The 24040-nt window shown below is 51.5% G+C and overlaps 1 protein-coding gene across 1 annotated transcript; it reads right to left on the bottom strand.

Moving 5' to 3' along the window:
* Positions 1-235: 235 nt before the first annotated feature.
* ALDH2 (aldehyde dehydrogenase 2 family member) lies at positions 236-23942 on the bottom strand. The gene is made up of 13 exons (XM_080940392.1): positions 23731-23942; positions 12562-12666; positions 11203-11343; positions 10014-10093; positions 8345-8456; positions 7811-7939; positions 7086-7199; positions 5382-5484; positions 4628-4812; positions 4021-4185; positions 2863-3020; positions 1207-1321; positions 236-557 (listed from the first exon to the last, which is right to left on the bottom strand). Exons 1-13 carry the CDS (start codon positions 23848-23850, stop codon positions 525-527), a joined length of 1560 nt encoding a protein of 519 aa, XP_080796518.1. The 5' UTR covers positions 23851-23942; the 3' UTR covers positions 236-524.
* Between the last annotated feature and the right edge of the window lie 98 nt (positions 23943-24040).

Below are 24040 nucleotides of genomic sequence, written 5' to 3'. Positions count from 1 at the left end.
AAGGCACCAAGACGGAGAGGAGATGAGGGACTTTGTGATAGCAGGAAATAGCTCCAGCCTGGGGTCTGGCATGTCCAGGAATGGAGAGGGGCCCTGGCTTTAGTGACTTTTGACCAGTTAACCTCAAGGTGCTGGTGTTCCACAGAGCTAATTCAATTATAACAATGGAGTTGGTTGTCTCCTCAGAAAGCAGGGAGTTACAGAATGCAACAGAGATAAGACTCAGAATTTATGTCTTAGACAAAGGACAGTGGCCTCGATCTGCTGGTTTTTATTGCTCATTTGCATATGCCCTGTGGGTGGAACCCAGCATCCTGCACAGCTGGACACACTAGCTGTCTGCACCAAGCTCCATCCCTTACCCAGCTAATGGGAGCCCCCCCAGCCCTGCCCTGTTTATCAAACTCTGACTTCCTTGGTCCAAGACACTTAGGTGAAGGGTTTCTCTTGGGAGGCACAGCGCGTGGTGTTTTTTCTCAGTATCTTGTTGGGTTTTCGGGTGCTGAGGAATCAGGCGTTCCGCTTTACGAGTTCTTCTGTGGCACTTTGACGGTGACCTGTGAACGGTTCGGAGAAGCCGTTATTCTTCATCCTTTGCAAGGGTCAGGAGGTCCCCTTGAAGGCAAGAGCCTCTCTTCCTTCTCACATCTCCTTGTCAGCAGCCTGACCTCTTCGGGAGGTCACATTCTCTATCTTTCCTGGATTCTCTCCTAAGGCTCTAGGGGACATCTTCCAGTGTCTGGAGGCCCACCCTTTCTGGGGGTCTGGGGGGTATCACAGTGTTAATAGCATCTGGTGAATATAGGCCAGGAAGCTACAACATCTCACACTGCATAACCCCCAACGAGGGGTCCCCAGGGTAAACTCTGAGGAAGAGGCTACATCCACAGCATCTCATCAAAGAAAGGCCCTCATGGCTGTATCTCCAATTTGTAGGTTATTACAAAGTGTTCAAAAATCTCCCTCCAGCTGGAGAGATGGCTCAGCGGTTAAGAGCACTGACTCCTCTTCCAGAGGTCCTGAGTTCAACTCCCAGCAACCACACGGTGGCTCACAACCATCTGTAATGGGATCTGATGCCCTCCTCTGCTGTGTCTGAAGACATCGAGTGTGTTAGCGTCTGTCCAAACCTTTAAAAATGGCTTTAAACTGGGGTGCCTTGGCACCCCACTGCCTCTACCCACTGGGACCCTACTGTGTACGCACCGTCTTCACCTCTGTGTAGGCCTGCAGGCCGTACTCGCCCAGCTCCCTGCCGCTCCCGGACATCTTGTAGCCACCAAATGGGGACTGGGCCCCAAACACATCATAGCAGTTGATCCTGTCATCGGAGAAAACACACAGGTCATGTGAGGGACTGCGCGCCATTCAAGGCCACGGATAACCTCACCATCACCACCTTCTATGGATAATGGAGGCTTGGGGCGGGTTAACTAACAGCCACGGAATGGGTTAGGGCAGGTCACGTGCGTGAAGCTCTCTGCTGTCACCCTTGTCTGCAGAGATGTGGTCACAGCACATCATGAGCCAGCTTCCAATCTGAATGAGGCATCCTGGCTAACAGGGTCTGGCCTCCCTCTACAGGGTTTCACTGTAGATGTAGACCCTAGGGGATCCTGGAACTTGCTATATAATCCAGGCTGGCCTAGAACTCATGGAGTTCCACCTGCCTCTGCCTCCCAAGTGCTGGGATTAAAAGGCATGTGCCACCACTGCCCCAGCTCTCTCCCTTTTGAGTTAAAAAATTATTCTAAAATTATGCGAAGATTCAGCATGTAAAAGCATTCGGCTCAGGCAAGCAACATGATTAGATGGGGACTGAGGAAAGGGTCTGCTACCGAGCCTGGCTACCTAGGACCCACATACAAGAAAGAAAACCAACTGTGTCCTATGACACCACCCCACATTTACTGTGGCACGTGTGTCCCTGTACACACACACACACACACACACACACACACACAAACACACACATACACACACGCAGGTAGAAGCATATGCACACATACACATGCCTAAAAAAAGTGTTTTTTAAAGAAGGTCCCAGCCTCTTGGTGGTTTGTATCACAGCAGAAGAGGTTCAACAAGACGTCTTCTAGGTTAGACCCTAACCACTATCTAACGTCACAGTATTAGTAGCACTCGAAAAGGAAACATTGCACCCATTAACTTTCTCTTCCTGCCCCCCTGCCCCCAGGCCCAGCATCCACTAAAGGAGCACCCACACCCCGGGCTGTAGAGTCAGATAATATAGTGGGTAGCACCTGACTCCTGCCACTTAGCATCGTGTTGCCAAGGTTACCCACACTCCAGCAAGCACCAGGACTCCATTCATCTGAACCACTTTCCACTAGGAATATGCTGCCTTGTGCCTGTTCATCTTCCTACTAACACTCGAGCTGTTGCTCCCTGTTAGCTGCCTGTCAGCTGTGCGCACATTCCTGGGAGAACGTATTATTTTCTACCGGCTCACATGATGGCTCTGGGCCTTAACTGTTGCAGGGCGCTGATGCCCACCCCACAGGAGTGCAGGCTTCTCTGGACACAGTCACCTATGAGGAACATCCTGAGGGACTGCTAGAGCATGCTCCCCAGTATCTATTTTTCCCATCAGTTAAGTTGAGGGTGCTGATGTCTGCAGCCCCACAGCATTTCTTCTCTCTTTAATTGGACAGTGATGAAGCAGGGGCCGAGCATCTGTTTATGCTCAGCCTGGGTTCCCACTGTCACAGCTTGGGAAGGTGGCCCATCACTGGCTTCATGGGATCTGGAGATAGGGGGTGTCCTTCTTTGGTAGAGAACCAATTCTGGGGTTCCAGACATTTTGGGGGATATTTTACTGGGTTGAGGAACAGCTCTTACCACACGGTACCAGCCTGGAGAGCCTGGGACAGGTAATTGGCCTTATCCAGGTCCTTTGTGAAGACAGCAGCTGCCAGCCCGTACTTAGAATCATTGGCTCGGCCCACAACCTCCTCTATGGTCTTGAATTTGAGAATCTGCATCACTGGTCCAAAGATCTGGAGGGGGAGGCAGAGAAGAAAGGCTGGAAGGTGGGAGGTGCCTGCTCCCCACCGCTAGAACTGGAAGGTGTCAGAGGAAAGCAGATGCCGTTTAGCCTGAGACCTGACCTAGCCAGTCCAGCGCTACAGTGGTCTCCCAGATCATGAACCATGAGGGGAGGGGAACCGACAAGGACTGGCAGCGCTGACAAGGACTGGCAGCGCTGGCCGCCTCCTGGGTGGTCTCTGTTTTGCATACAATTATTTTATTTTTAAACAGGCCCACAACAAACGAAATATACTAGCATGTGAACCAAACACAGAGAATTTAAAACTGGCTCCTGTCACATTTAATCCAGGGTTCAAGGCACGAGGCTGGCTGCTGAGCTACTGGTTCCTCTTGCTTTTTCCAGCAGTTTCCAGAACAGGCCACTTCTTCACGTAGCTCCTGCTCCTTTGATGGAGAATGACATTCAGAAATCAAGAACTACACACAAGATGTGCTGCTGTGGCTGGTGCCGCCACTTAGGATCTGCCCAGAAGCCACATCATATGAGCACCTATCGTGAACTGTAACCAGCACGTTCAGTGAACTGGGACAGGGACGCCTAACTAGGAGCCAGGAAGGCGGATGCTGGGAATTGGCCGTCTGCAAGGCCTGGGGATGAGGAGTCATATTTCACATGAAGAGGAACTACCTCTCCACAAAGAAATGGGTGATTCACAGGGGGGAGGAGAGGATGCCCAGGAACCTCAGAGTTAGGGTTGGAACTAAATCAAGGTATCACAAGCCGGTGCACAGCAAACACAGGCAATATAAAATCCTGTGGGCTGGGCCACAGGATTTAATGTTCTCTCTCCTGTTGGTGGGAAGTCCCAGAAACCTTAAGGGGAGAGTAATGTATCAGAATCTAGGCGTGGAGATGGCTCAAACCAGAGTTTGGGGAAACTGTCAAGACACTAGACCAAATCAGCCATTTCTCCTTCCTGCTAAGAGCAGCACAGCCCAGGGGCTCACCTCCTCCTTGGCAATGGTCATGCCGTCTTTTACGTCCCCAAACACGGTAGGCTGGATGAAGTAGCCACGGTCCGCGGCAGCGCCCCCACCACACAGTAGCTTCGCTCCTTCTTGTTGTCCCGATTTGATGTAGCCGAGGATCTTCTTGAACTGTGTCTCATCCACCTGCAGGAGAAGAAGCCCGGAGGGACTGAGAAACCAGATCAGGGCCTCTCTCTGGCTTTGGGCTGTGAACCTACAGCCAGAGGAAGCTGGGAAGGGAACCCGGGTCTTTAAGGAGCAAGAGCCTAAGAGAATGCCACATCCTTTACCACCGGGGCAAGGCAAGTCATACCCAGTGCTTCTCTCTTTAAATGCCAGTATTAGCAAAATAAAAATACAGAAACAGAGGTGCTTAGAGAGTGGCTCCTTAGCAGGGATGGCGGCCATTCTTCTGCCAAGGTCTATGAAGAGTCTGAAATACAGGACTCAAGACATGGGTCGGGTTTCCTGATTACACCAACGGGACACACAGGTGGTACCCAGCAGAGGAGACACAGGAACCCAACCCCACCGAGTCTGAGCCATCCTGTCCTTCTGGCTTCAGCATGCTGGACTCCAGTCTTACCTGAGGTCCCTGCTCCGTCCGGCTGTCGAAGGGGTTTCCTACCACCCGAGACTTGGCCCGGGCCACACTGCGCTCCACGAACTCGTCATATACATCCTCCTGCACGAAGGTCCGGGAGCCTGCGCAACAGCACTGGCCCTGGTTGAAGAACAGGGCAAAGTGGGCCTGCTCCACAGCCCAGTCCACTGTGGGGAGGGGGTAGGGGAGAGCGAGAGAGGGAGAGAGGGAGAGAGAGGGAAAGAGAGAGAGGGGAGAGGGAGAGAGAGAGAGAAGAGAGAGAGAGAGAGGGAGAGCGAGCAACAGAGCACAGGAGATAGAGAGAGAGAGAGAGAGAGAGAGAGAGAGAGAGAGAGAGAGAGAGAGGGAGGAGAGAGAGAGGAGAGAGAGAGATGAGAGGAGGTTAATCTCCAGCAATGTTCAACCTTGCAACCCGTTCACAACATGGGGTAGTGGCGGGGGGGGGGGGGGGGGGGGGGGGCAGGGGCGGCGGCGACGGCCCAGGGCCTGGCTAGAATGACACAGAACCTTCTCCCCTTTGGGAAGACTATCAACTATGAAAGAGACAGAGGAAAAGGAGTGTCTCGCAGAGAGGGCAGGAGAGGGTATGGTGGCCTAGTGGCCTTTGGGTGGGCAGTACAGGACTCAGGCTGGCCCTAATGACAGAATAAGTAACTGAGGTAGACTACACCAGATCACACAGGCCCCAAATCAATCACACTGGAGCTGGGGCCTTCCTGCAGCCCCTGGAACCTACTGTCAGCATCCGACATGATGATGTTGGGGCTCTTCCCGCCCAGCTCCAGGGTGACTCTCTTGAGATTGCTGCTCCCTGCGGCAACCTGGATTAGGTGACCAACCTGTGGAGACACAGACACATGGACTGCTGTTGGCAGGGGAAGGAGCCAAATGCTCTTCCATACACAGAGTCACCAAGTCCCTAGAGACTCAACAGGTCACCCGTCACCTCCCACTCCCGCCACTGAGACCTACACACATCATGACAAGAACCCTTTGTGTGACTCACACTCAGGTCTGTGCCATGTGCTGGGACTTGGAGTCAGCCCTCCTGATGCCCTTAGAGGCCGGTGTGGCTCAGCGATGAGGGGGCCAAGGTTAGGAGTAGCCGAGTCACATGGCCAGTTACCCAGATGGCCAATGAGAAGGCAGGACCCAGTCAAATTATTATGTGGCCTCCTTCCTAGCTCAGTGCTGTCCCCTGAGGGCAAGCACAGGGTACTACTCTCCCCCAAATACCCAGAGCCTGGCACAAAGCTGACCCCATACACGTCTCTGCAAAGAGGCCAGCCCCTCTGAGACTCATCAGGGCCTCTGACCAAGGATGGAGGCTCAAGGAGGTGGGCTCCCCCAAGTGTCAAGGTTCACATGTGGGATGTTCCCTGCTGAGTTTCATGTTTGAACATTTAATTCACTCAGCTGGTGGCACAGTATTTTGGGAAGCTTTCGGATTATTGTCTAAGTGGAGGAAGTGGGTCACTTGGGGGAGGTTATAGCTGAGCCCCACTTCCTGTCTTATTACCCTGGTCTGCCCAGCTGTGAGCGGGCACTGTTATGCCCTGTCCCACCCTGTCCCCAATGGAGACTCTGCACTGTCATCCATCCTTCCTCTAACCTGCTTCTTGTCAGTGACAGGTCGCAGCAAAAGGAAAACTAGCACAAGGTGAGCCTGGTGGCACACCTTTAGTCCCTGCGTTGCAGAGATGGGGCAGATGGATCTCTAGGAGTTCAAGACCAGCCTGGACCACTTAGCCCTATGGAAAGATCCTGTCTCTAAATAAACAAACATAAGACACCATAATGCCCTGAGGTGAAACTCTGAAGCCTGCACACAGCTTGTGCTCTCTCCAGTCTGCACATTGTCCTGGTTTTCATTACGACTGCTGTAAACACTATGTAGACCAGGCTAGCCTTGAACTCACAGAGATCTACCTGCTTCTGCCTCCTAGGTGGTGAGACTAAAGGCCCATGCCATCATGCCTGGCTTGTTTTCTGAAACATTGTCTCATGTAGCCAAGGCTAGCCTCCAACTTACTATGGAATTCACTTTCCCTGAGCTCCTGATCCTCCTACCTCCACATCCCTAATGCTGGGGGTTAAAGGCACCATCCTGGTCTCAAAGGGAATAAACAGGGCATCTGGACATCCAGTGGGTCCCCCAGGGACACAGCATGGCCTGGACTTCACTGGCTTTATGAAGCCAGCGAGTCCCAGCCCCCTGCGCTAAGTGTTGACACCCACCACTGCCCCACCCCACCTCCACAGCTGCATCCAGGGAGGCTAGCAGACCGCAGAGAACACTGATCTGCCTCGGCACACGTAAGTGGACTGTCATTTGGGTGACTGGGAGGCGAGTTCTGGGACAGAGGCTGGTTCCTCTGAAGGGAACAAGCAGTGAGCCTGAGCCACCATGGTGCAAACCTGAGGTCCTGAGATAGCTTACCTCAGTGGAGCCTGTGAACGCCACTTTGTCCACACCCTCGTGGGACGCGATGGCCGCCCCAGCAGTAGGGCCGAATCCAGGAACAATATTGACCACGCCAGGGGGGAAGCCTGCCTGTAGGGGAAGCCAGGAGATGTGGATGCCAGCCTCTTGCTCCTAGGGCCTTGCCAAAGAAACCTCCCTCATTCTCCCCAACAGTGATCTGGGACACACACAAATGAAAGCCAATGTACAGCACACAAGTCACCCTATAGGGACTTCTAAAAGTGGCTGGAACAAGAGGCCTGCCTATAGGGTGCCCTGTGGAACTGACCGTTCTAAAACAGTGGCTTTCATCCTTCAGGGTGCTACAGGCCCCAGTGTAGAAGACAGTAGCAGGGACTCCTCTGGTTAAGGTACTGAGGACAGAGTTCCCCTCTGGATAAGGTGCTGAGGACTGAGTTTCCCTCTGGTTAAGGTACTGAGGGCCAAGTTCCCCTCTAGTTAAAAGTGCTAAGGCGTAAGCTCCCCTCTGGTTAAGGTACTAAGGACTGAGTTCCCCTCTGATTAAGGTACTGAGAGCAGAGTTCCCCTCTGGATAAGGTGCTGAGGACAGAGTTCCCCTTTAGATAAGGTACTGAGGACAAAGTTCCCCTCTGGTAAGGTAATAAGGGCTTTCCTCAGCTCTCCTTCAGAGCTAATCACACTAGGGGAGTTAGAAGTTACCTCAGAAGCAAGCCACCCACCTCCTTGATCAAGTTGGCCACGTAGAGTGCAGTGAGGGGTGTCTGCTCAGCCACTTTCATCACCACCACGTTTCCAGTTGCCAAGGCTGGGCCCAGTTTCCACGCTTGCATCAGGAGCGGGAAGTTCCACTGTACAGAACAACAGTCACCCAACCACAGGTTTCAGAGAGACATAGCAGGCGGCAGGAACGACCGCTTCTGAGGGGCCTGACTACTTAGCCGTGGGTTTGGACACAGGTTGAGGCAGGTGGTTGACAGTGACAGTGGCTCACACTTATTAGCTCCTTGGGTACTAGGTACCGTGTGAGTTCCTGATTCCCCATGATCAACTGACTGCCACTATTCAGATGATGAACTGAGGCAGGGGATAAATGACTTAAACCCATCCCACTAGACTCGCCGAAGCCCACGTTCTAGCCATCACCCTGTCACCTTTGGTGACACCTCTAGGAGACTCTCCCACTTTGCAACAAGCATGGCTGACCTCAAGTCTCACCCCCTAGCACCATGACTTCCACAGGGGCTGGTACGCACCGGAATGATCTGTCCACACACGCCCACAGGCTCGTGCCGGGTGTAGCTGAAGAAGTCGCCATCGATAGGGATGGTTTTCCCATGGTACTTGTCAGCCCAGCCAGCATAATAGCTAAAAGAAGGAAAGTCCAGGCATGTCTAGCCTGCACTACATGGCAGAGAGATGCCCTGGACTGCCCTGACAACCATCCTGGCATCTGGCTTATTTCCAAAGGAAACAGATGGCCTCCAGGACATGGGGACCCACTATAATAAACTTTGGCACCTCAGACAAACGTAAGGTTCACAGCTGGGCTGTTTCCCACCTATTCAGCACACCTGCGGAATACTCAGTCTTTTAACTGAATGCCTGGGTTTATTAACGTGTGTGCAGTGCGAGCCCAGCACGGTAGGATCATGGGTATGACCTGGAAGAGGACGGCAGACACGTCAAACACCAGCATATCCTGGACTGGCCTCACTCATGAAGCTCATTATCCCAGTCAGGGTACATAGGGGACAGAAAGGCACAATGACCAGGGGATAGCCAGTGTGTGGCCGTGGCACATAAAGTTGCACCTTTGGGAAAGGGAGGGTCAGGAAAGATTTAGGATAAGGCATGGGGGTGTGTAGAAGGAAGAATTCCTGAAGTAAGCTGACCAGGTTGGGACTTGAGTTTCTTAGGCTTAGCACGTCTGACATTCTGATTTGGACGATGCTTTGTGGCAGGGACTCATTCTGTGGTCCTAGAATATTTAGCAGTGTCCCCAGCCTCTCTGCGCCAAAGCCAGCAGCACCTTCCCTGCAAGTCATGACAAGACAGGCCTCTGGAGGTGCTCACTGGCCCTAGGGACATGATGACATTGGGTGAGCCCCCCCCCCCCCCCGTGCTATGAAGAAAACGCCTGCTGTGCGGGCGCTGCTGTCCTCTGCCAGCCACTGTCCACACCACAGTCTCTACACTGCCTGTGGCTGGTCAGACTCAAAGCAAGCAGGTTGCAGACCCTTCCCCAGGAAGGTCTAAGGGACGGCAACATGAAAGCTGGCCCTGAAGATGTGGCAAAAGAAGAAATAAGAAATTGGGGGTAAGATGCAGGCCTTTCGTGGTGAGACATGACTCGTTTGTTGTCTATAATGGGCAAACTCCAAGGGCTAATCACCCCCCAACCTCACCCAAATCCCATCATTAAGATGTTGATGACAGGCTGGAGAGATGGCTCAGTGGTTAAGAGCACTGACTGCTCTTCCAGAGGTCCTGAGTTCAATTCCCAGCAACCACATGGTGGCTCACAACCATCTGTCATGGGATCTGATGCCGTCTTCTGGTGTAATCAGATGAAATGTTATTAAAAAAAAAAAAAAGGATGTTGATGATCGAAATAAAGCAGCAGAAGGAGAAAAACAACTGGTGAGCCTCTAGCCAGCCTAAAAGCAGAAACAAGTGGAGGACAGAAAAGACTAGACCTGAAACCACGAACAACTGAAGACTTAACACATCTATCCCTTAGTAACTGGCCAGTTCCGAGGACCACAGAAATCCAAAGGGCTAACTCAGGCAGCTGAGGGGTTTTTGCGCACAAGGAGCCTGAGCAGGGGCTCCAGTCCCTGTGAGCCTCTACATCTTCTTAACTGTCTCTACTTCCCCACATCGCTCCCTCCCTCTTCATGATGGCCAGAACAAAGCCCGTACCGGAGACACTTCAGGACCATGTCCAAATCCACCAGGTAGGAGATGACGTAAGGCTTGCCATTGTCCAGGGTCTCCAAGGCCTGAGGAGAGACCCAGGTTGACACATTGGTACAGGAACGAATAACAAATGAATAACAAAGAGGGACGCTAGAGGTTCAGGGTGAGTCTGCTTTGCACACTGTCACGGGTACTTCTGGACCACTGCCCTAGCTGCTCTCAACAGGGAGATGGAGAGAGGAAGGCACGAGGAGCTGGCTTCACAGACAAGACTTGTAAGTTTGGGCCTCACCCAGATCCAACTGCTTGAAATACAGAAATAAGCGGAAAGCATGGTGGTGCCGCAGATTGTCCGTCACACATATTAAACATGCTAGGGAGAAAGGGAGTCTCCCCAGGCCACCTCAGAAACTCCAACGAGGAGGACTGACCCTGAAGGAGGAGGCCCATGAAGTCATGAGCCCAGCAGGAGAGGACAGTGTCTGCAAAGGTCCCAGGGCTCCAAGAAGCTTGGCTGTCAAAAACTGAAGGGGAGGCAGGCAGTGGTAGCACACGCCTTTAATCCCCCAACACTTGGGACATGAAGGCAGGCTGATCTCTGAGTTTGAGGCCAGCCTGGTCTACAGACTGAGTTCTAGGACAACCAGGGCTACACAGAGAAAACCCGTCTTGAAAAACCAAACCAAACAAAAAACCCCCCCAAACCAAAAATCACCCCCCCACACACACTCAAAAATCCAAAAAACAACAACAAGAACAAACCAAGGGGAAGCAGGTGCTAGGTCAAGGACTTTGCCTCAAAGCTTCACACACTGAATACCATGTGCACATGCACAGTTCACTCTGGTGACCACCATAGAGAATGGGGCTCCCTTTGAGTTCTCCCATCAGGTGGCCAGGGTAAGAGCCTTGGCTCACCATGCAGAGCAGTCCAAGGGAGGTGACCAGCTACAAAAGGCCCGGGTAAGGGAAACACTCTTTATTTGGAAATCTCCCATCTTCCATCCTCCACACCCATGGCATCGGGACAGACATAGAGGCTCCGATGGTTAGTGACAGGTAGACCCCAAAAGTGTCTGTCCATCAGACACCATTACGATCTATCTAGGAGCCGCAAGGCCTCTGGGTGTCCAGGGGATACTATGAGCGGCTTCAGCTGTAGGAAGTGAGGGCAAGAGGGCTGAGGACTCACCGCCAGGTAGGTCCGGTCCCGTTCGATGAGATCAGCCAGTCGGTACAGCAGCCGGCCCCTGTCAGATGCATCCATGCGGCGCCAGGGTGAGCCCAGCTGGAAGGCTGCCCGAGCCGCCTTCACTGCCTTGTCTACGTCCTCCTGTAAAACAGTCATCCTGGGAGCTCAGACCTCAGCAGCAAATGCTTCCCAGCACTGTACACCCCACTGCCACGTGCTCCGTGGGTCAGTCAGTATTGGCAGTGCAGGAAACCTCCCAAAACAGTCCTCCTGGGCCCCAAACCTACGGTGCAAACATACACCTCACCAGGGGTGTGATAAAAAGAAGGCTTCTGGTCAGGGAGAGGCTCCCATGACTCAAATAGGAAGGGACCCTGTTTCTGTGCTTCTGAGAAAGCAAGCCCAGCCAAAGAAACCATTCCTTGCAAGATGCTGGGACTTCCCAACAGCCGGAAGCTGGGCACGTCCCGCACAGGGGGGCTGTGAGCTGGGAGGGGGGCACTGGGGGCATGTAGAATAAATACATCTACCATCAAGACACTTCACAAACCAGAAAAACACAGCAGGTCCTTTACGCAGTAGGTGTTGAGGAAAGGGACCATCTTAAAACAGGCTAGGAGCAGACATGACCCAGTTTCAATGCTGAGTTTATTAAAAAGAGAATTCAAAGAAAAAAAATTTTGGCTGATTTTGTTGTTGTTGTTCATGAGGGAGGCTCATGTAGCCCAGGCTGGCCTACAACTCGCTATGTAGCCAAGGATGACCTTTCTGCTTCCCACCCCTAATGCTGAGATTAAAGGTGTGCACCCCTGTACCTAGCTTAGAGACTAAGTTTTAAAGTTCCATTATGGTCCCCCCACTACATATAACTCAAAAAAAAATCACGGCAGAACTATGTATCCCAGCAGACCCAAATTTTATGCTATCCTATCCATGTCTCTCCCGTTATCCTTCTATCTTGGGTCTAAACGGGAGAGAGCGGTCCAGTGTTCCTCAGATTTACCTCCCGGTCTACACAGCAGGAAAACTCAGCCTCCTCCTCACACGCCAGCAAATGGGAATGAGATACTATGGATTCGTATCTCAAATGTTTGACCCACGGTTTTAAGTCAGGAAAGTGAAACACATTAACTGGCCATATTTCAGTCACACAAAAACATAAAGCAACATCTGTGCACAGTGTGGTAGCCCACACCTGTAATCCCTGTAATCGGGGCACAGCTGGGAGGACTGACCCAAGTTTCAGGTCAGCCTGGGCTACATAGCAAGTTCCAGGTCAGCCTGGGCTACAGAATATGACCCCCACCCCAGAAACAAAAGAAAGGCTAAGCTACACAGATATATGTCACCAGATCTTACCTTGCTCCCTTCGGCTACCTGGCAGATGACCTCCCCCGTGGAAGGGTTCACGGTGGGGAATGTCTTCTTGCTCACGGCATCATGCCACTCGTTGTTAATGAAGATCTGCAAAGAGAGTGAGAAAAAGAAAGTTCTCAGGTCCTGCTTTCCCCACTACTGACTACCGGTAAAGTAAACGAGAAAAACAAAACAAAACAAAACAAAAAAAACCCCCACAAAGATGTAGAACTTCGGATCCCAGCTCAGAAGCACAAGTCCATAAACATCCAAGCCAGAACACCCACTGACCACACAACCTGTGCGACCGCCTGAACTCTCAGTGAGTTGGGTTCTTTTCAGGATAATGAGAACATTCCTAGATGTCAGTCACCCACTGCTGCATAACAAACACCCCCAAACACAATGGCTTGAGCCCATTTCTTAAGAGCTGTGCCCAAGGGTTGGGCTCCTCGTGTGGCTGTAATCCAGGAGTCACCTGTGCAGGATGAACAAAGCATCTCCCCCTCATTCATCCAGCACATGTCCACTTGGCTTCCTGACAGCATGGTGGACCCAGGTTAGTCAGATGTCTGGGGGCAGCGGGCCTCTCCAGGGAGTCCCAGAAGGAAGCTGAAAGGTTTCCCCTGGCCTAGCTTCAGAAGCTGCCAGCTCTGCTGCCCGATTCTATAGGTCAGAATATGTAGAGAGAAAATCTCGTGTGTTGTATGGATGTATTGCCTGTCAATTAAAAAGCCTATGGCCTAGGCAGGAAATAGAGGTGGGACGTTCCAAAAGAGGATTCTGGGATAGAACCAGGCCCAGGAGATGGACCTGGGAAGACGTGACAAGACAGATGCACGGCACCAGAGCACAGGTGACCAGCCATGTGGCAGAATGCAGGCTAGAATAAAGGGGACACTTTTACTTATATCTCGTCAAAGAAGAGCCTAGCTATATGGCCAAGGTATTTGTAAATATAGTTTGTGTCTGAGTCTTATTTCTGGGAGCGTGAGGCTGGAGGAACCAGAGCCTAACTTCAACAACAATGTGTCACAGACCCAGTCCAGACCCATGGGAGGGGCGCAGGGGGACACAGGAGCATCCCCTTTCTCTTGGAGGAACAAGAAAACACAGCCATCTTCTTCATTTTTATTGTTGTTGTTGTTTTGAGACCAGGCTCGCCTAGAATCTACAGAGATCCCCCTGCCTCAGCCTTCTGAGTGCTGGGACTAAAGGCATGTGCCACCATGCCCAGCTAGCCTTCTTATTCTAGATTGTATAAGGGAGAGACGATCTTTAGCATATCCGTTCATCTCTGCAGCACCCGCTGTGAATAACTTCCGGGTCAGGCTTTGTACCAGGCTGGGGACCGTGGCTCAGCACAGTGACCAAGGACATCGGCTGGATGCAGAATTTGGACCAAAGACTTGGACATTTCTGTTCCTGGCTTTGTCCCCAGGGTCAGGGGCTTCTGTTATTCCTCCAGCCCTCTTCACCTCTAGAGTGGAGGAGCCCACAATTCCCCTTCTAGGATGGCATGCCCCAGCCTAGCACGAGCAGGTGTCCATGTTGACTGCTGTGGGTATTGTGAGTCCCAAGTTGCTCTCACTGAACCGCACGCACTACACGGCAGCTCACAGCCCGAATCTGGCAAGACCCGTGTAAGCACGAACTAGACCGTCCAGCTGTGCTTCTGTGGTCTCATGGCCACTGATATTAATCTTTAATTAATTTATCACTTTAATCCTTGACCCGTGGAGTTCCCAGTAAAGGATTTGGGTGTGAGGCTCAGACCTGAAACCTTAACACCTCTGGGCTCTGGGTTCCGGGCCACCTGTGCTGTGGCGGGTTGGGACCCTGGGCACCGTGAAACCCCTCTCTCTTCTTCATGGCTCATGTGAAGCAAAGGGAAGTAGGGCTATGGGGTAACGTGGAGAGGACTTGGGGGTGGATGTGGAGTCATTGCTCCATGGCAAGGTGGCACAGACAGACATTAGGGAGGGGACTGGAGGGCCAGGGTAGAGTCGCTTGGTCTGTTCCTCGTCTATACTCCACGCCCCACACTGGAGGCACAACACTGAACACCAGCACGTGTTTTAACTCTGTCCACAGGAGGGGGCAGGGGCAAGCTTGGCTATGGGTTCATATCCACAGCAGAGACAAGAGCCAGGATGGAGGGGCTGGAGAGACGGCTCAGTGGTTAAGAGCACTGACTGCTCTTCCAGAGGTCCTGAGTTCAATTCCCAGCAAACACATGGTGGCTCACAACCATCTGTAATGGCATCTGATGCTCTCTTCTGGTGTGTCTGAAGACAGTTACAGTGTACTCACACACATAAATAAATAAATAAACAATTAAAAAAAAAAAAAGAGCCAGGATGGACTCCAAACTTCAGGATGCCAAGGCCTTGTTACCTGCCCTCTTCCAACTCCAGCCCCAGCTGTGACTAATCTTCCCTAAAGTATCTCCTTGAAGCTAAATATGGAGATTCACGTGTATAACCCTAGCACTTAGAAGGCTGAGGCAGGAGGATTGCCTTGAGCATACAGCACACGACAAAACCCAGTCTCACAAAGTCATAGTAAAAGAAAAAAAAATACAGTTGTCATCTTTCTGTCTTAATCACCATCCCCACCCCATCCCCACTTGATACTGATGTAGGAAATGATGAACTTCAAGGTAAGGGAGACAAAGACTGGAGTCCAGCCCTCCCACTGGGAAACTGGGGAAATGAAGTCTCAGGTCATTCAAGGATTCGCTGCGACAAGAGGTGTGCAGTTCCTGGCCAAGACCCCCCGCCACAGGCTGTTTTCCAACACTAGAAGGGGCAGCCAACTATCACTGAAGATCTCAGACCAAGAGTGACTCAGCTTCCTGGCTCGCCCCTCACTCCTCCAAGAGTTTACCCTGAAGAAGTTCTCAGTTTGTAAACATCAGGAAGTCAGAGGGAGATAACCAGACTAGATGGATACCCAGCACTGCCCCACCCTGCCTTTCCCCTGGGACAAGGGACTGGGAGGCAAGTCTGGAATATGCTGTGTCATTCTTCCAGGCAGATGGAGTGACTGGCCAATGACCTTCCTTCCTTCTTAGCTGCTGAAATAAGAGATTGCAGACCTCTCAGGGTCCCCACTTCCTCCCTGCCACACCCCCTTCACCCCCAGCCAAACGTTGGTGGGGGGGGGTGCAGAGGCAGGGCGCTCTCACACAGGCCTGCTTCCTTCCAGCAGAGTGCCTTCAGACCACAAAAGGGCAGAGTCCAAGCCAAAACTCCACTCGCTTCTAACCCTCCTGGCCCCCAACCAAGGCCTGCCTTACATAATAAGGTGTTGAATCCAATCACCATGGCGGAGGGGAGGTTCCTCCTGGCTCTCACTTCCTCAAACACACAGGTCAGGGATCTGAGGCAAAATCAAAACAACTCATGTCAAGAGGGTTTCGCAGACTCATTCTCTAGGTGTCCTGAAAGTTTTCCCAGCAAGCTAAATCTGTCACCCTGCCAGATACAGGGCCAAACAGCAAAGCCTCAGCTCTTAAGTCCTGAGGAGGAGAGGCCCAGTGACCACACACAGGCTGTGGAGAAAGCAGAGGGCCTCAGAGGGAACCTTTAAAGAGGACCCAAAGTAATGGGGGCCCCAAGAATCTTGTGGAGGTACATACCCTTGATCCCAGCACAAACACAAATAAAGAGTAAGCCTTAAAGAAAGCCAAGCTAGATGTGTTGGCATCTTAATTATTTAATGCCAGCATTGGACAGGCTGAGCATTCAAACATGGGGGCCATTCCTATTCAAACCACCTTAAGCTGTGCCGTGTGGAAGGAGGGAACTTCCTAGAAAGAATCCCACGTTGGTTGTTTTATTAACTCTCTCTCTCTGTGTGTGTGTGTGTGTGTGAGTGTGATGGTCAGAGAACATGTTCTGGAAGTCAGTCATCTCCTTCCACCATGGGTCTTCTATGAATAGAACTTAGGCAATCAGGCTGGACCACAAGCATCCTTACCCACCTGAGCCATCCTGGGGCATCCTTTGTCTTGCTTTTAAACTAAAAGAGCTAAACAATTTCATTTTCACATTCCACAGTATAAGTGAGATTTACACCTTCTGGCCCCACCCCCTTCTGGAACTTTCTCTAACAGGAAAGGGAGCGAATCTTCCTCCTCAGCAGGGTCTCCAGTGAGGGATTAAACAACAGAAAATGGTGATGAAGAACCCCTGTGCCCTTAGCTCTCTAGAACACCGCCATGGGGCAGCAGGAGGACTCACTGATGTGTTCTCTTACGGTGGTCCTGGTCCAGGAGCAGGCACCACCACAGCAGCATGCTGCGAGGGAAGGGCCCACATCACTGGCTTCCCAGGCGTCTGGGAGAGATGGACCATCCTGGGAAGGAGGAGCTGCGGGTGTCTTTCTGGATCAGATGCAACCATTGTTTTGTGAGTCAGGCTCCAAGCCGGCTCTTCCTTCACTTCCTATGGCAGGTCTTTGTGTTTCCCACCGAGGCAGGACCAAGGAAACCTGGGAACACAGTTGAGCAGGTGGATGGCTGCCCCGTTCCCTAAAACATCCTCCTGGGGATCCCTTTCGAATCCTGATGCATGGAGAGAATCAAAAGCATCTCCTAGGATACTCATGATTCTGGGGTGCTTCATCTCCCACATGGGTGATTCCAAAAAAATGTTGGTTGAGAGAATTCTTCTGGCTTTTTCGTTTCTCTTCTCCCTTTTTTTTTCTTTTTTCTTTTTGAGATCGTCTATATGGTGGCCTAGGCTGGCTCAAAATTCATAATCCCCTTGCCTCGGCCTCTTGAGTGCCACCATGCCCAGCACATACCAGCCATGCCCAATCTCACCCACATTCCTTACTCTGCCCCTCCTCTTAGCTATAATCAAACCCAAGACCTGCTGCCCGGGCCGGGTGTTCATGCTTCTTAAATGGCACTTATGTAACTAACCATCCAGTGAACAGCACATGTTAGCTTTTGCATTACAAGATCCCAAGGGGTCAAGTTCCAGATAAACACAGAATGCCACATAAAAGCCCTTTAGCATCCAAAGGCTCCTAGCTTGCAGTCAGAGCTAAGGGGAGCCCTTGAGATGGTCTGGCACTGGACCCCACCCCTTTTCTCTTCGTGCCTCCCCACCCCCCAGCACCCCCAAAGCCAGTTCTCTTTGTACTGCCAAATTTATTGATGCCACGCCCAGGAAGGGGGCGGGACCTAGCTCTATTTTGGAACTTTCGCTGCCCGGGGAATGAGGGTAATGAGGTTTCATTTGTTCCTGTGTTTAGCGTGTACAATATTATCTCACTGTGACCCCTAACCCTTGTCCATTCCACTACCTTCCCACCTTTCCCCACACTCTGTTCATGTCAACTCTCAGATGTTTTACATTGGGTTCCCAGGAAGTGACCCTGTCTCTGGCTCCTTTGACACAAAGCCATGGCCATTTTCATAAGCAGCAAGCATTTGCAAATTCAATATTTACTCAAAGGCAGTTCCTTGCCAAGCACAGGGCCAGTACTGGGAATACAAATTGAGAACACAAATTAGATCACAAAATGTCTGCTCCCAGCTGATTTCAAAGATTTGATCAAATGTCTCCTTAAATATTTACTTTTTTCCTGATCCAGAGGGGCTTAATCATGAGATAAGTATCTGTGCTTACGCTACGCAGAGTTGAGTCCAAAGCCTGGTTTCGAACCTATGGTCTAAGGCCTTCCTGAATCCCAGTTTCTCCCCTTTGATGCAGGGACAGCAACAGGAACTCACTGACTTAAGGAACAGTGGATGGATAATGGAAGGTTCAGGAAATAGCCCTCAGTCCAGGGCCAGACGGTAGTAAGGGGTTATCAGTTATCAGCACTATGGATACGTATCCAAACATATGCTAGGCTCACCTTAATGCCACCAGACAGGATTGCAGCCACCTAGCAGCTCAAGCATAGTCACTGACCCAGGCAGGCAGGTGGCATAAAATACTATTTAAAGGTCCCTGCTTTTAACATCACTGGCTAACAAAGACATCCCCAGGCTCTGTGGGTCACCCTTAGCCTTCTGCTAGAGTAAACCAGTGTAAACAGTGTGGGGGGACAGTTCAGATAATCTGTGATCACATGCTGTATCGTATCCTGGGTTAGCCCAGCACGCGCTCTGTTGATGATCTTTGTGAGCAAGGTATCTATCAGAGGCCTAGCATCCTTGTGGGCATCACCTCTCCAGCCCCGCCCCCTTCGTCAACATCTCTCCAGCCCCGACCCCTCCAATCCAGTAGTGTAGGCTTGACTAGCCTTGAGCCTCCTACTTCCAAATCCCCCCCCACACACACACACCCCGGGCTGAGTTTGCAGTCACGCCCCTCCACCACCATTGTCTTTTTTCTTTTAGTATTTGATTACAGCAAACGCACATGAAGTAAATAAATTACAGCCAAAGTCATCTACCCACAGGTATTCCCTGCCCAGCCCTGACCACCCAGGAACACACCAGGCTCACCTCACCCTAGAGCAGTGGTTCTTAACCTTCCTGATGCTGCCACCCTCTAATACAGTTCCTCACGTTGTGCTGACCCTCCCCCCATCATAAAATTACTTCCTAGCTGTCTGCTCCCGTTATGAATCGTAATGTAAATGGTTTTGGAGACAGGTTTGCCAAAGGGGTCTCAGGCCACCAACTGAGAACCGACGCCCTAGATGGTATTGTCTCCAGTCTGCTGGTACATGCCATACAGGGTGAAGTATTCAGAGGCAGGTCTTGGTGAGCGAGCTTTAATGGATTTAATGTACTTTGTATTACAAAGAACAGAGGCCAATCGATTTCCCCCTTGCAGCACAGACTTTGAAGTTCACTATTCACAGACCCAGCTGATTCTGCCAGCCAGACAGAGGCACCCAACTTCACGGGGCGCCTAGGTGAATTCTTGCAAGTTCTCTCAAAGGTCCATGAATGTTCCCAGTGAAGTCCCACCGTGTGGCACTTTCTATACTGAGGGTGTAGCAGTATAGCAACTGAGAAAACTCCTGGGAACTGGAGAGATGGCTCAGTAGTCAGGAGCACTGGCTGCTCTTGCAGAGGATCTGGGTTCGATTCCCAGCACCCACATGGCAGCTCACAGCTGCCACTCCAGTTATCCAGAGGATCCAATTCCCTCTTTTCTCAGGCACCAGGGATGTACATGTACAGATATATGTGTAGGCAAACACTCATACATGTAAAATAAATCTAAAGAAAAATTCTCTGTAGGGAGACCGTCTCTGGCTCCTTTCCTGACAGTCGATTCCTAGGTGTTAGGTTAAGAGGGTAAGAATAAGGACCACAGTTTAGGGCTGGAGAGATGGCTCAGTGGTTAAGAGCACCGACTGTTCTTCCAGAGGTTCGGAGGGTGTAGCAGTATAGCAACTGAGAAAACTCCTGGGAACTGGAGAATTCTGAGTTCAAATCCTAGCAACCACATGGTGGCTCAAAACCATCTGTAATGGGATCCAATGCCCTCTTCTGGTGTGTCTGAAAAACAGCTACAATGTGCTTATATATATATATATATATATATATATATATATATATATATATATATATATATATAAAACCACAGTTTAATGAACCCAAAGCTCCCACGCAATCTCCTCACAACTAATTCTTAGTCTTAAAGGCAAACCCAAGTTTGCTGCACTTATATAAGAAAAGGCCAATGTTGGTGTTTCTATGTAAGTTAAGCAACAATGTTCATGGGATAGAAGCAGGCCCTGTTGCCCTGTTGAGGGCTGAGGCACACCCTATTTTGTCCTCAAAATTACCCTACTACAGATGTGGCCACTGAGGTCCAAACTTGACCCTGAGCATCCGTCCTGGGTTTGTTTCTCGCCACTGTGCTGGTTGTCTGGTGCCATACTGCACTTTTCACTTAGACTTAAGCCTCCATCTTCCAATTTATGAGTGTCCCATGGGCAGGAGATCCAGGGTGTTGTTAGCAGGGCCTGCCAGCTCAGGAAGCCTCCAGAGGCCATCAATGGGAGTGTGGCAAGCAATTAAATCTGAGGTGGCGCTGTATGCACATTTTATTGTTTTTTTCTTTTGAGACAGGTTCTCCTATAACGGAGGCTGACTTCAAACTCACACTATGTAGCCAGTAATCTTTCTGGCCCTCCTCCGCCTTCATCTCCCAAATGCTGCGATCACAAGAGCTCACACGCCACCACACTTGGTTTATGCATGGCTGGGACTCAGACTCAGGACTTCAAGCACCCTCTACCAACTGAGCCCACCCCAGGTCTCATGCTCAGGACCGGCTGACACTGACCTTGAACTCCTCCTGATCCTCCTGCCTCTGCTCTCCAGGTGCTGAGATTAAAAGGAGCCTCGAGGAGGAGGAGGAGGAGAAGAAGTTCTCCATGCTTTGGAGGGAGAAGAAGCAGGCAACCATGTGAGATCTCAGAACAGAGTGGCCACACAGGCCGCTCCTACAGGCGGGGGTGGTCAGGGGAGTTTAGCAACTCAAGTTTGGGGCAGGTGGAGAGACGGAGATAAGAAATTGGTCAGGGCACGCTTCTCCAGGCCGGTAACAGCAGCACCTAGGAATTGTGGCTAAGGCAAATTGAAAAGGAACAAATTGTGCGTTTGTGTTTTTTCAGTAAAGGTGCGTAGAGCATAAAACTATGTACGGCAGCCAACCTGGTTTTCACATTCATCACAGACACTGGCACACGGGACTGGTGCTGTTGAGCAGGAGGCAGGGCCCATACACACACCTGTGGTGTGGTAGGTACCTTTATACACCTGAACTGTTCTCCAAGACAGTGACAAGACAACTAACTGTAAAAACTAGTTTAGGGCTGGAGAGATGGCTCAGTGGTTAAGAGCACTGACTGCTCTTCCATGGGTCCTGAGTTCAATTCCCAGCAACCACATGGTGGCTCACAACCATCTGTGATGGGATCTGATGCCCTCTTCTGGTGTGTCTGAAGATAGTGTACTCACGTACATAAAATGAATTTAAAAAAAAAAAAGGTTTCATTGACATTGGGTAGATTTTAGTCCCTGAAAAGGGGTAAAATGTGTATTTATCACCCACCCAGGTAGTTTACCAACCCTGTGGTCCCTCTTAGAACAAAAGGTGAGAGAGATCCAGGGATGGGCCAAACCCCACTCAACTTGCTTTGGTTAGGCAAGAAGGTGAGAAAGGACACCGTTCAGATGGGACCCGAGAAGCTTTTGGAGAAACACCCCCCCTGGGATGCTCAGGCCCTGCAGGTACCCTTGGAAGCAAGCCCAGAGTCTGTGCAAGGCTGCACTGGCAGCTCCTTGGGGCAAATGGCCCTAGTAACAGCATAGAGATGTGCACGAACAGATAGAACCCAGAGCCATTGCTGCCAAGTCCTGGTGTCTCTGGTAGCAGGGTTTGCCATGATGTCCCACTGATAATGCCCAGCAGTTTCTAGAGTTCCCTCCGTGCATGGCCTGCCTTGGGGCAGGGAGCTGTGCTCTCAAAAAAAAAGCAGCTGAGTGCCACTGAGGAAGATAAGTGATGTTCAGGAGACAAACTGTTTAGGGACTCAGGTGGCAGGTAGCCAGCATGCCGTCTCCCACACAAACACATGAAAGCAAAGAACCCAACAAAGCCGCTTACTTTAACAGTGGGGTGTGCAACAGGGTCAGTGCCACAGACCTCTGTAAATAATATATGCCATTTTTGTGGTTTTCAAAGACTGTGACAAGGAAAAAAGGCAGCAATGGGGGAAGGTAATTCACTCTCTAACACCCCCCCCAAACACACACACACACACACACACACACACACACACACACACACACACACACAAAGAACACTCCAAACTGAATCAAGCCTGTGCCCTGCCTCCAAGTAAACAAGGGGAACCAAACGATTGATGAGATACTTCCTCTTGTGGTCATCCCAGCTCGGGTTAGATGTGGAGCTCCTTTGAGACAGGTGGATTGCCTCAGACCAACGGCCAGCTAAAAACTTGCAGCTGCAGTGTTTACAGCTTCTTTTATGCAAACGATGGGTTGGTTTTGTTTTCCCTTGGATTGACTCTTTGTAGCACTCAGAAATCACTTGGGTTTAAGCAGGTCCTGCAGCAGGTGGGAAATGACTGTAAAGTCGAGGAAGTACACAGCAGGAAGCCAGAGGCCAAGGCTACGCCATGGGTGGTCCGCAGCCCAACTGAGTTCGACATGAGAGACATGAGATCGGAACACTGTTCCTACCAAGAGTTGCAATATACCTCAGAATGTTTTGGCTAAGGACTGCCTTCTGGAATCCCAGCCTGAGAACCCAGACTTCTTAACTTGGCTCTTTGGTACCGTGACCCGACCTCAGTCTCAGGAGCTGAATTGTTTAGGAAGCTGCCCTGCACAAAGGCTGGAGGAGGGGACTTTTGGGGGAACGGGATTGCTGCTCACGCCAAGTGCACGAGCCCCTGGAGTATCAAGAGACATGAGGTAACTGTGTACCAGCAATGGGAAGCCTGGGACAGGAGAATTACAAACTCAAGGCCAGCCTGGGCAACTTAGTGAGATCCTGTTTCAACGAAAAAGTAGAGAGAAGGACTGAGGAGGTAGGTAGGTGGTAGCAGTATGTCTGGCGTGTGCAAGTCCAAAGTAGGGTGGGACTGGCTGAAGGAAGAAGACAGGGAATTCCGGGCTAGCCTCGACTACAAAATGAGATCCTCTTTCAAAGGATAACGCACCAAGACACCAGACACCTGACTGCTTTCGCATTTTACAAAAGAGAGCAACCAAGTCGCACTTGTTGCACAAAAATACTTCACGACCAGTTTCTTTCATGTGATTCCAGACTTTACCAAAAACTCAAAAAGCCAATTCAACATTCCAAAGTCCCGGTTGGGTAAGAGCGGCCACCGAGGGGTCCTGACCCAGCTTTTGCTCCTGAACTCTGGCTCAGGTCTGCGTGAGTCGTGTAGGGGATGTGTGGGAGGTCTCGCAGAGAGAAGCTGGGACGGCAGGGCCTTCTGGGTGAACCCAGGACCGCGCGGGGCAGAAGCCGGCTGCATCGATGCGAGATAGAGGCCCAGGACAGTGCGGGGCCGGGAGGCGACACAGTGCGGCCACATGGGCTGGGGAAGACGCGCGCAAAGATCGTGGGGCGGGGAGGGGAAACTGAGGCCGCGTCGCCCGCTCCGTCCCGCTCTGGGGCCTGAGGAGGCGGCCGCGAGTCTCACCTGGTTGCAGAAGACCTCGGGCTGCTGGTTGGGGGCTGGCACCGCGCTGGTGGCGGCGGCGGACAGCAGGCGGCTCAAGCGCGGCCCACGGCGGGCGGTGGTGAGTGCGGCGCGCAGCATGCTGAACAGAGCGGAGCGGGGCGAGCCGAACCGAGCCGAGGCTGGCCGAGCAAAGAGAAGCCTAGCGGAGCCGAGGGCAACTGCTGCGTTGAAGAACGAGTCCTCGCCTCTGCCCGCTGCGGCAGCCAATGGGAGGCGGAGACGCGGGGGCGTGGCCGGGGAGCCCCAGCCCCCAACGGCCTAAGGGGCG

Source organism: Micromys minutus (assembly GCF_963924665.1).
Source record: "Micromys minutus genome assembly, chromosome: 29".
Taxonomy (NCBI): Eukaryota; Metazoa; Chordata; class Mammalia; order Rodentia; family Muridae; genus Micromys; species Micromys minutus.
This window is presented reverse-complemented; position numbering and strand designations above follow the sequence as displayed.

Excerpts from the sequence above, each read along its gene's own strand:
- ALDH2 (XM_080940392.1), bottom strand. The coding sequence starts at position 23,850 with ATGCTGCGCGCCGCACTCACCACCGCCCGCCGTGGGCCGCGCTTGAGC. Across the intron at positions 3,021-4,020 it reads TGACCATTGCCAAGGAGGAG|ATCTTTGGACCAGTGATGCA; the intron begins GTGAGCCCCTGG and ends CTCCCCCTCCAG. Across the intron at positions 558-1,206 it reads CCTACACAGAGGTGAAGACG|GTCACCGTCAAAGTGCCACA; the intron begins GTGCGTACACAG and ends AACCGTTCACAG.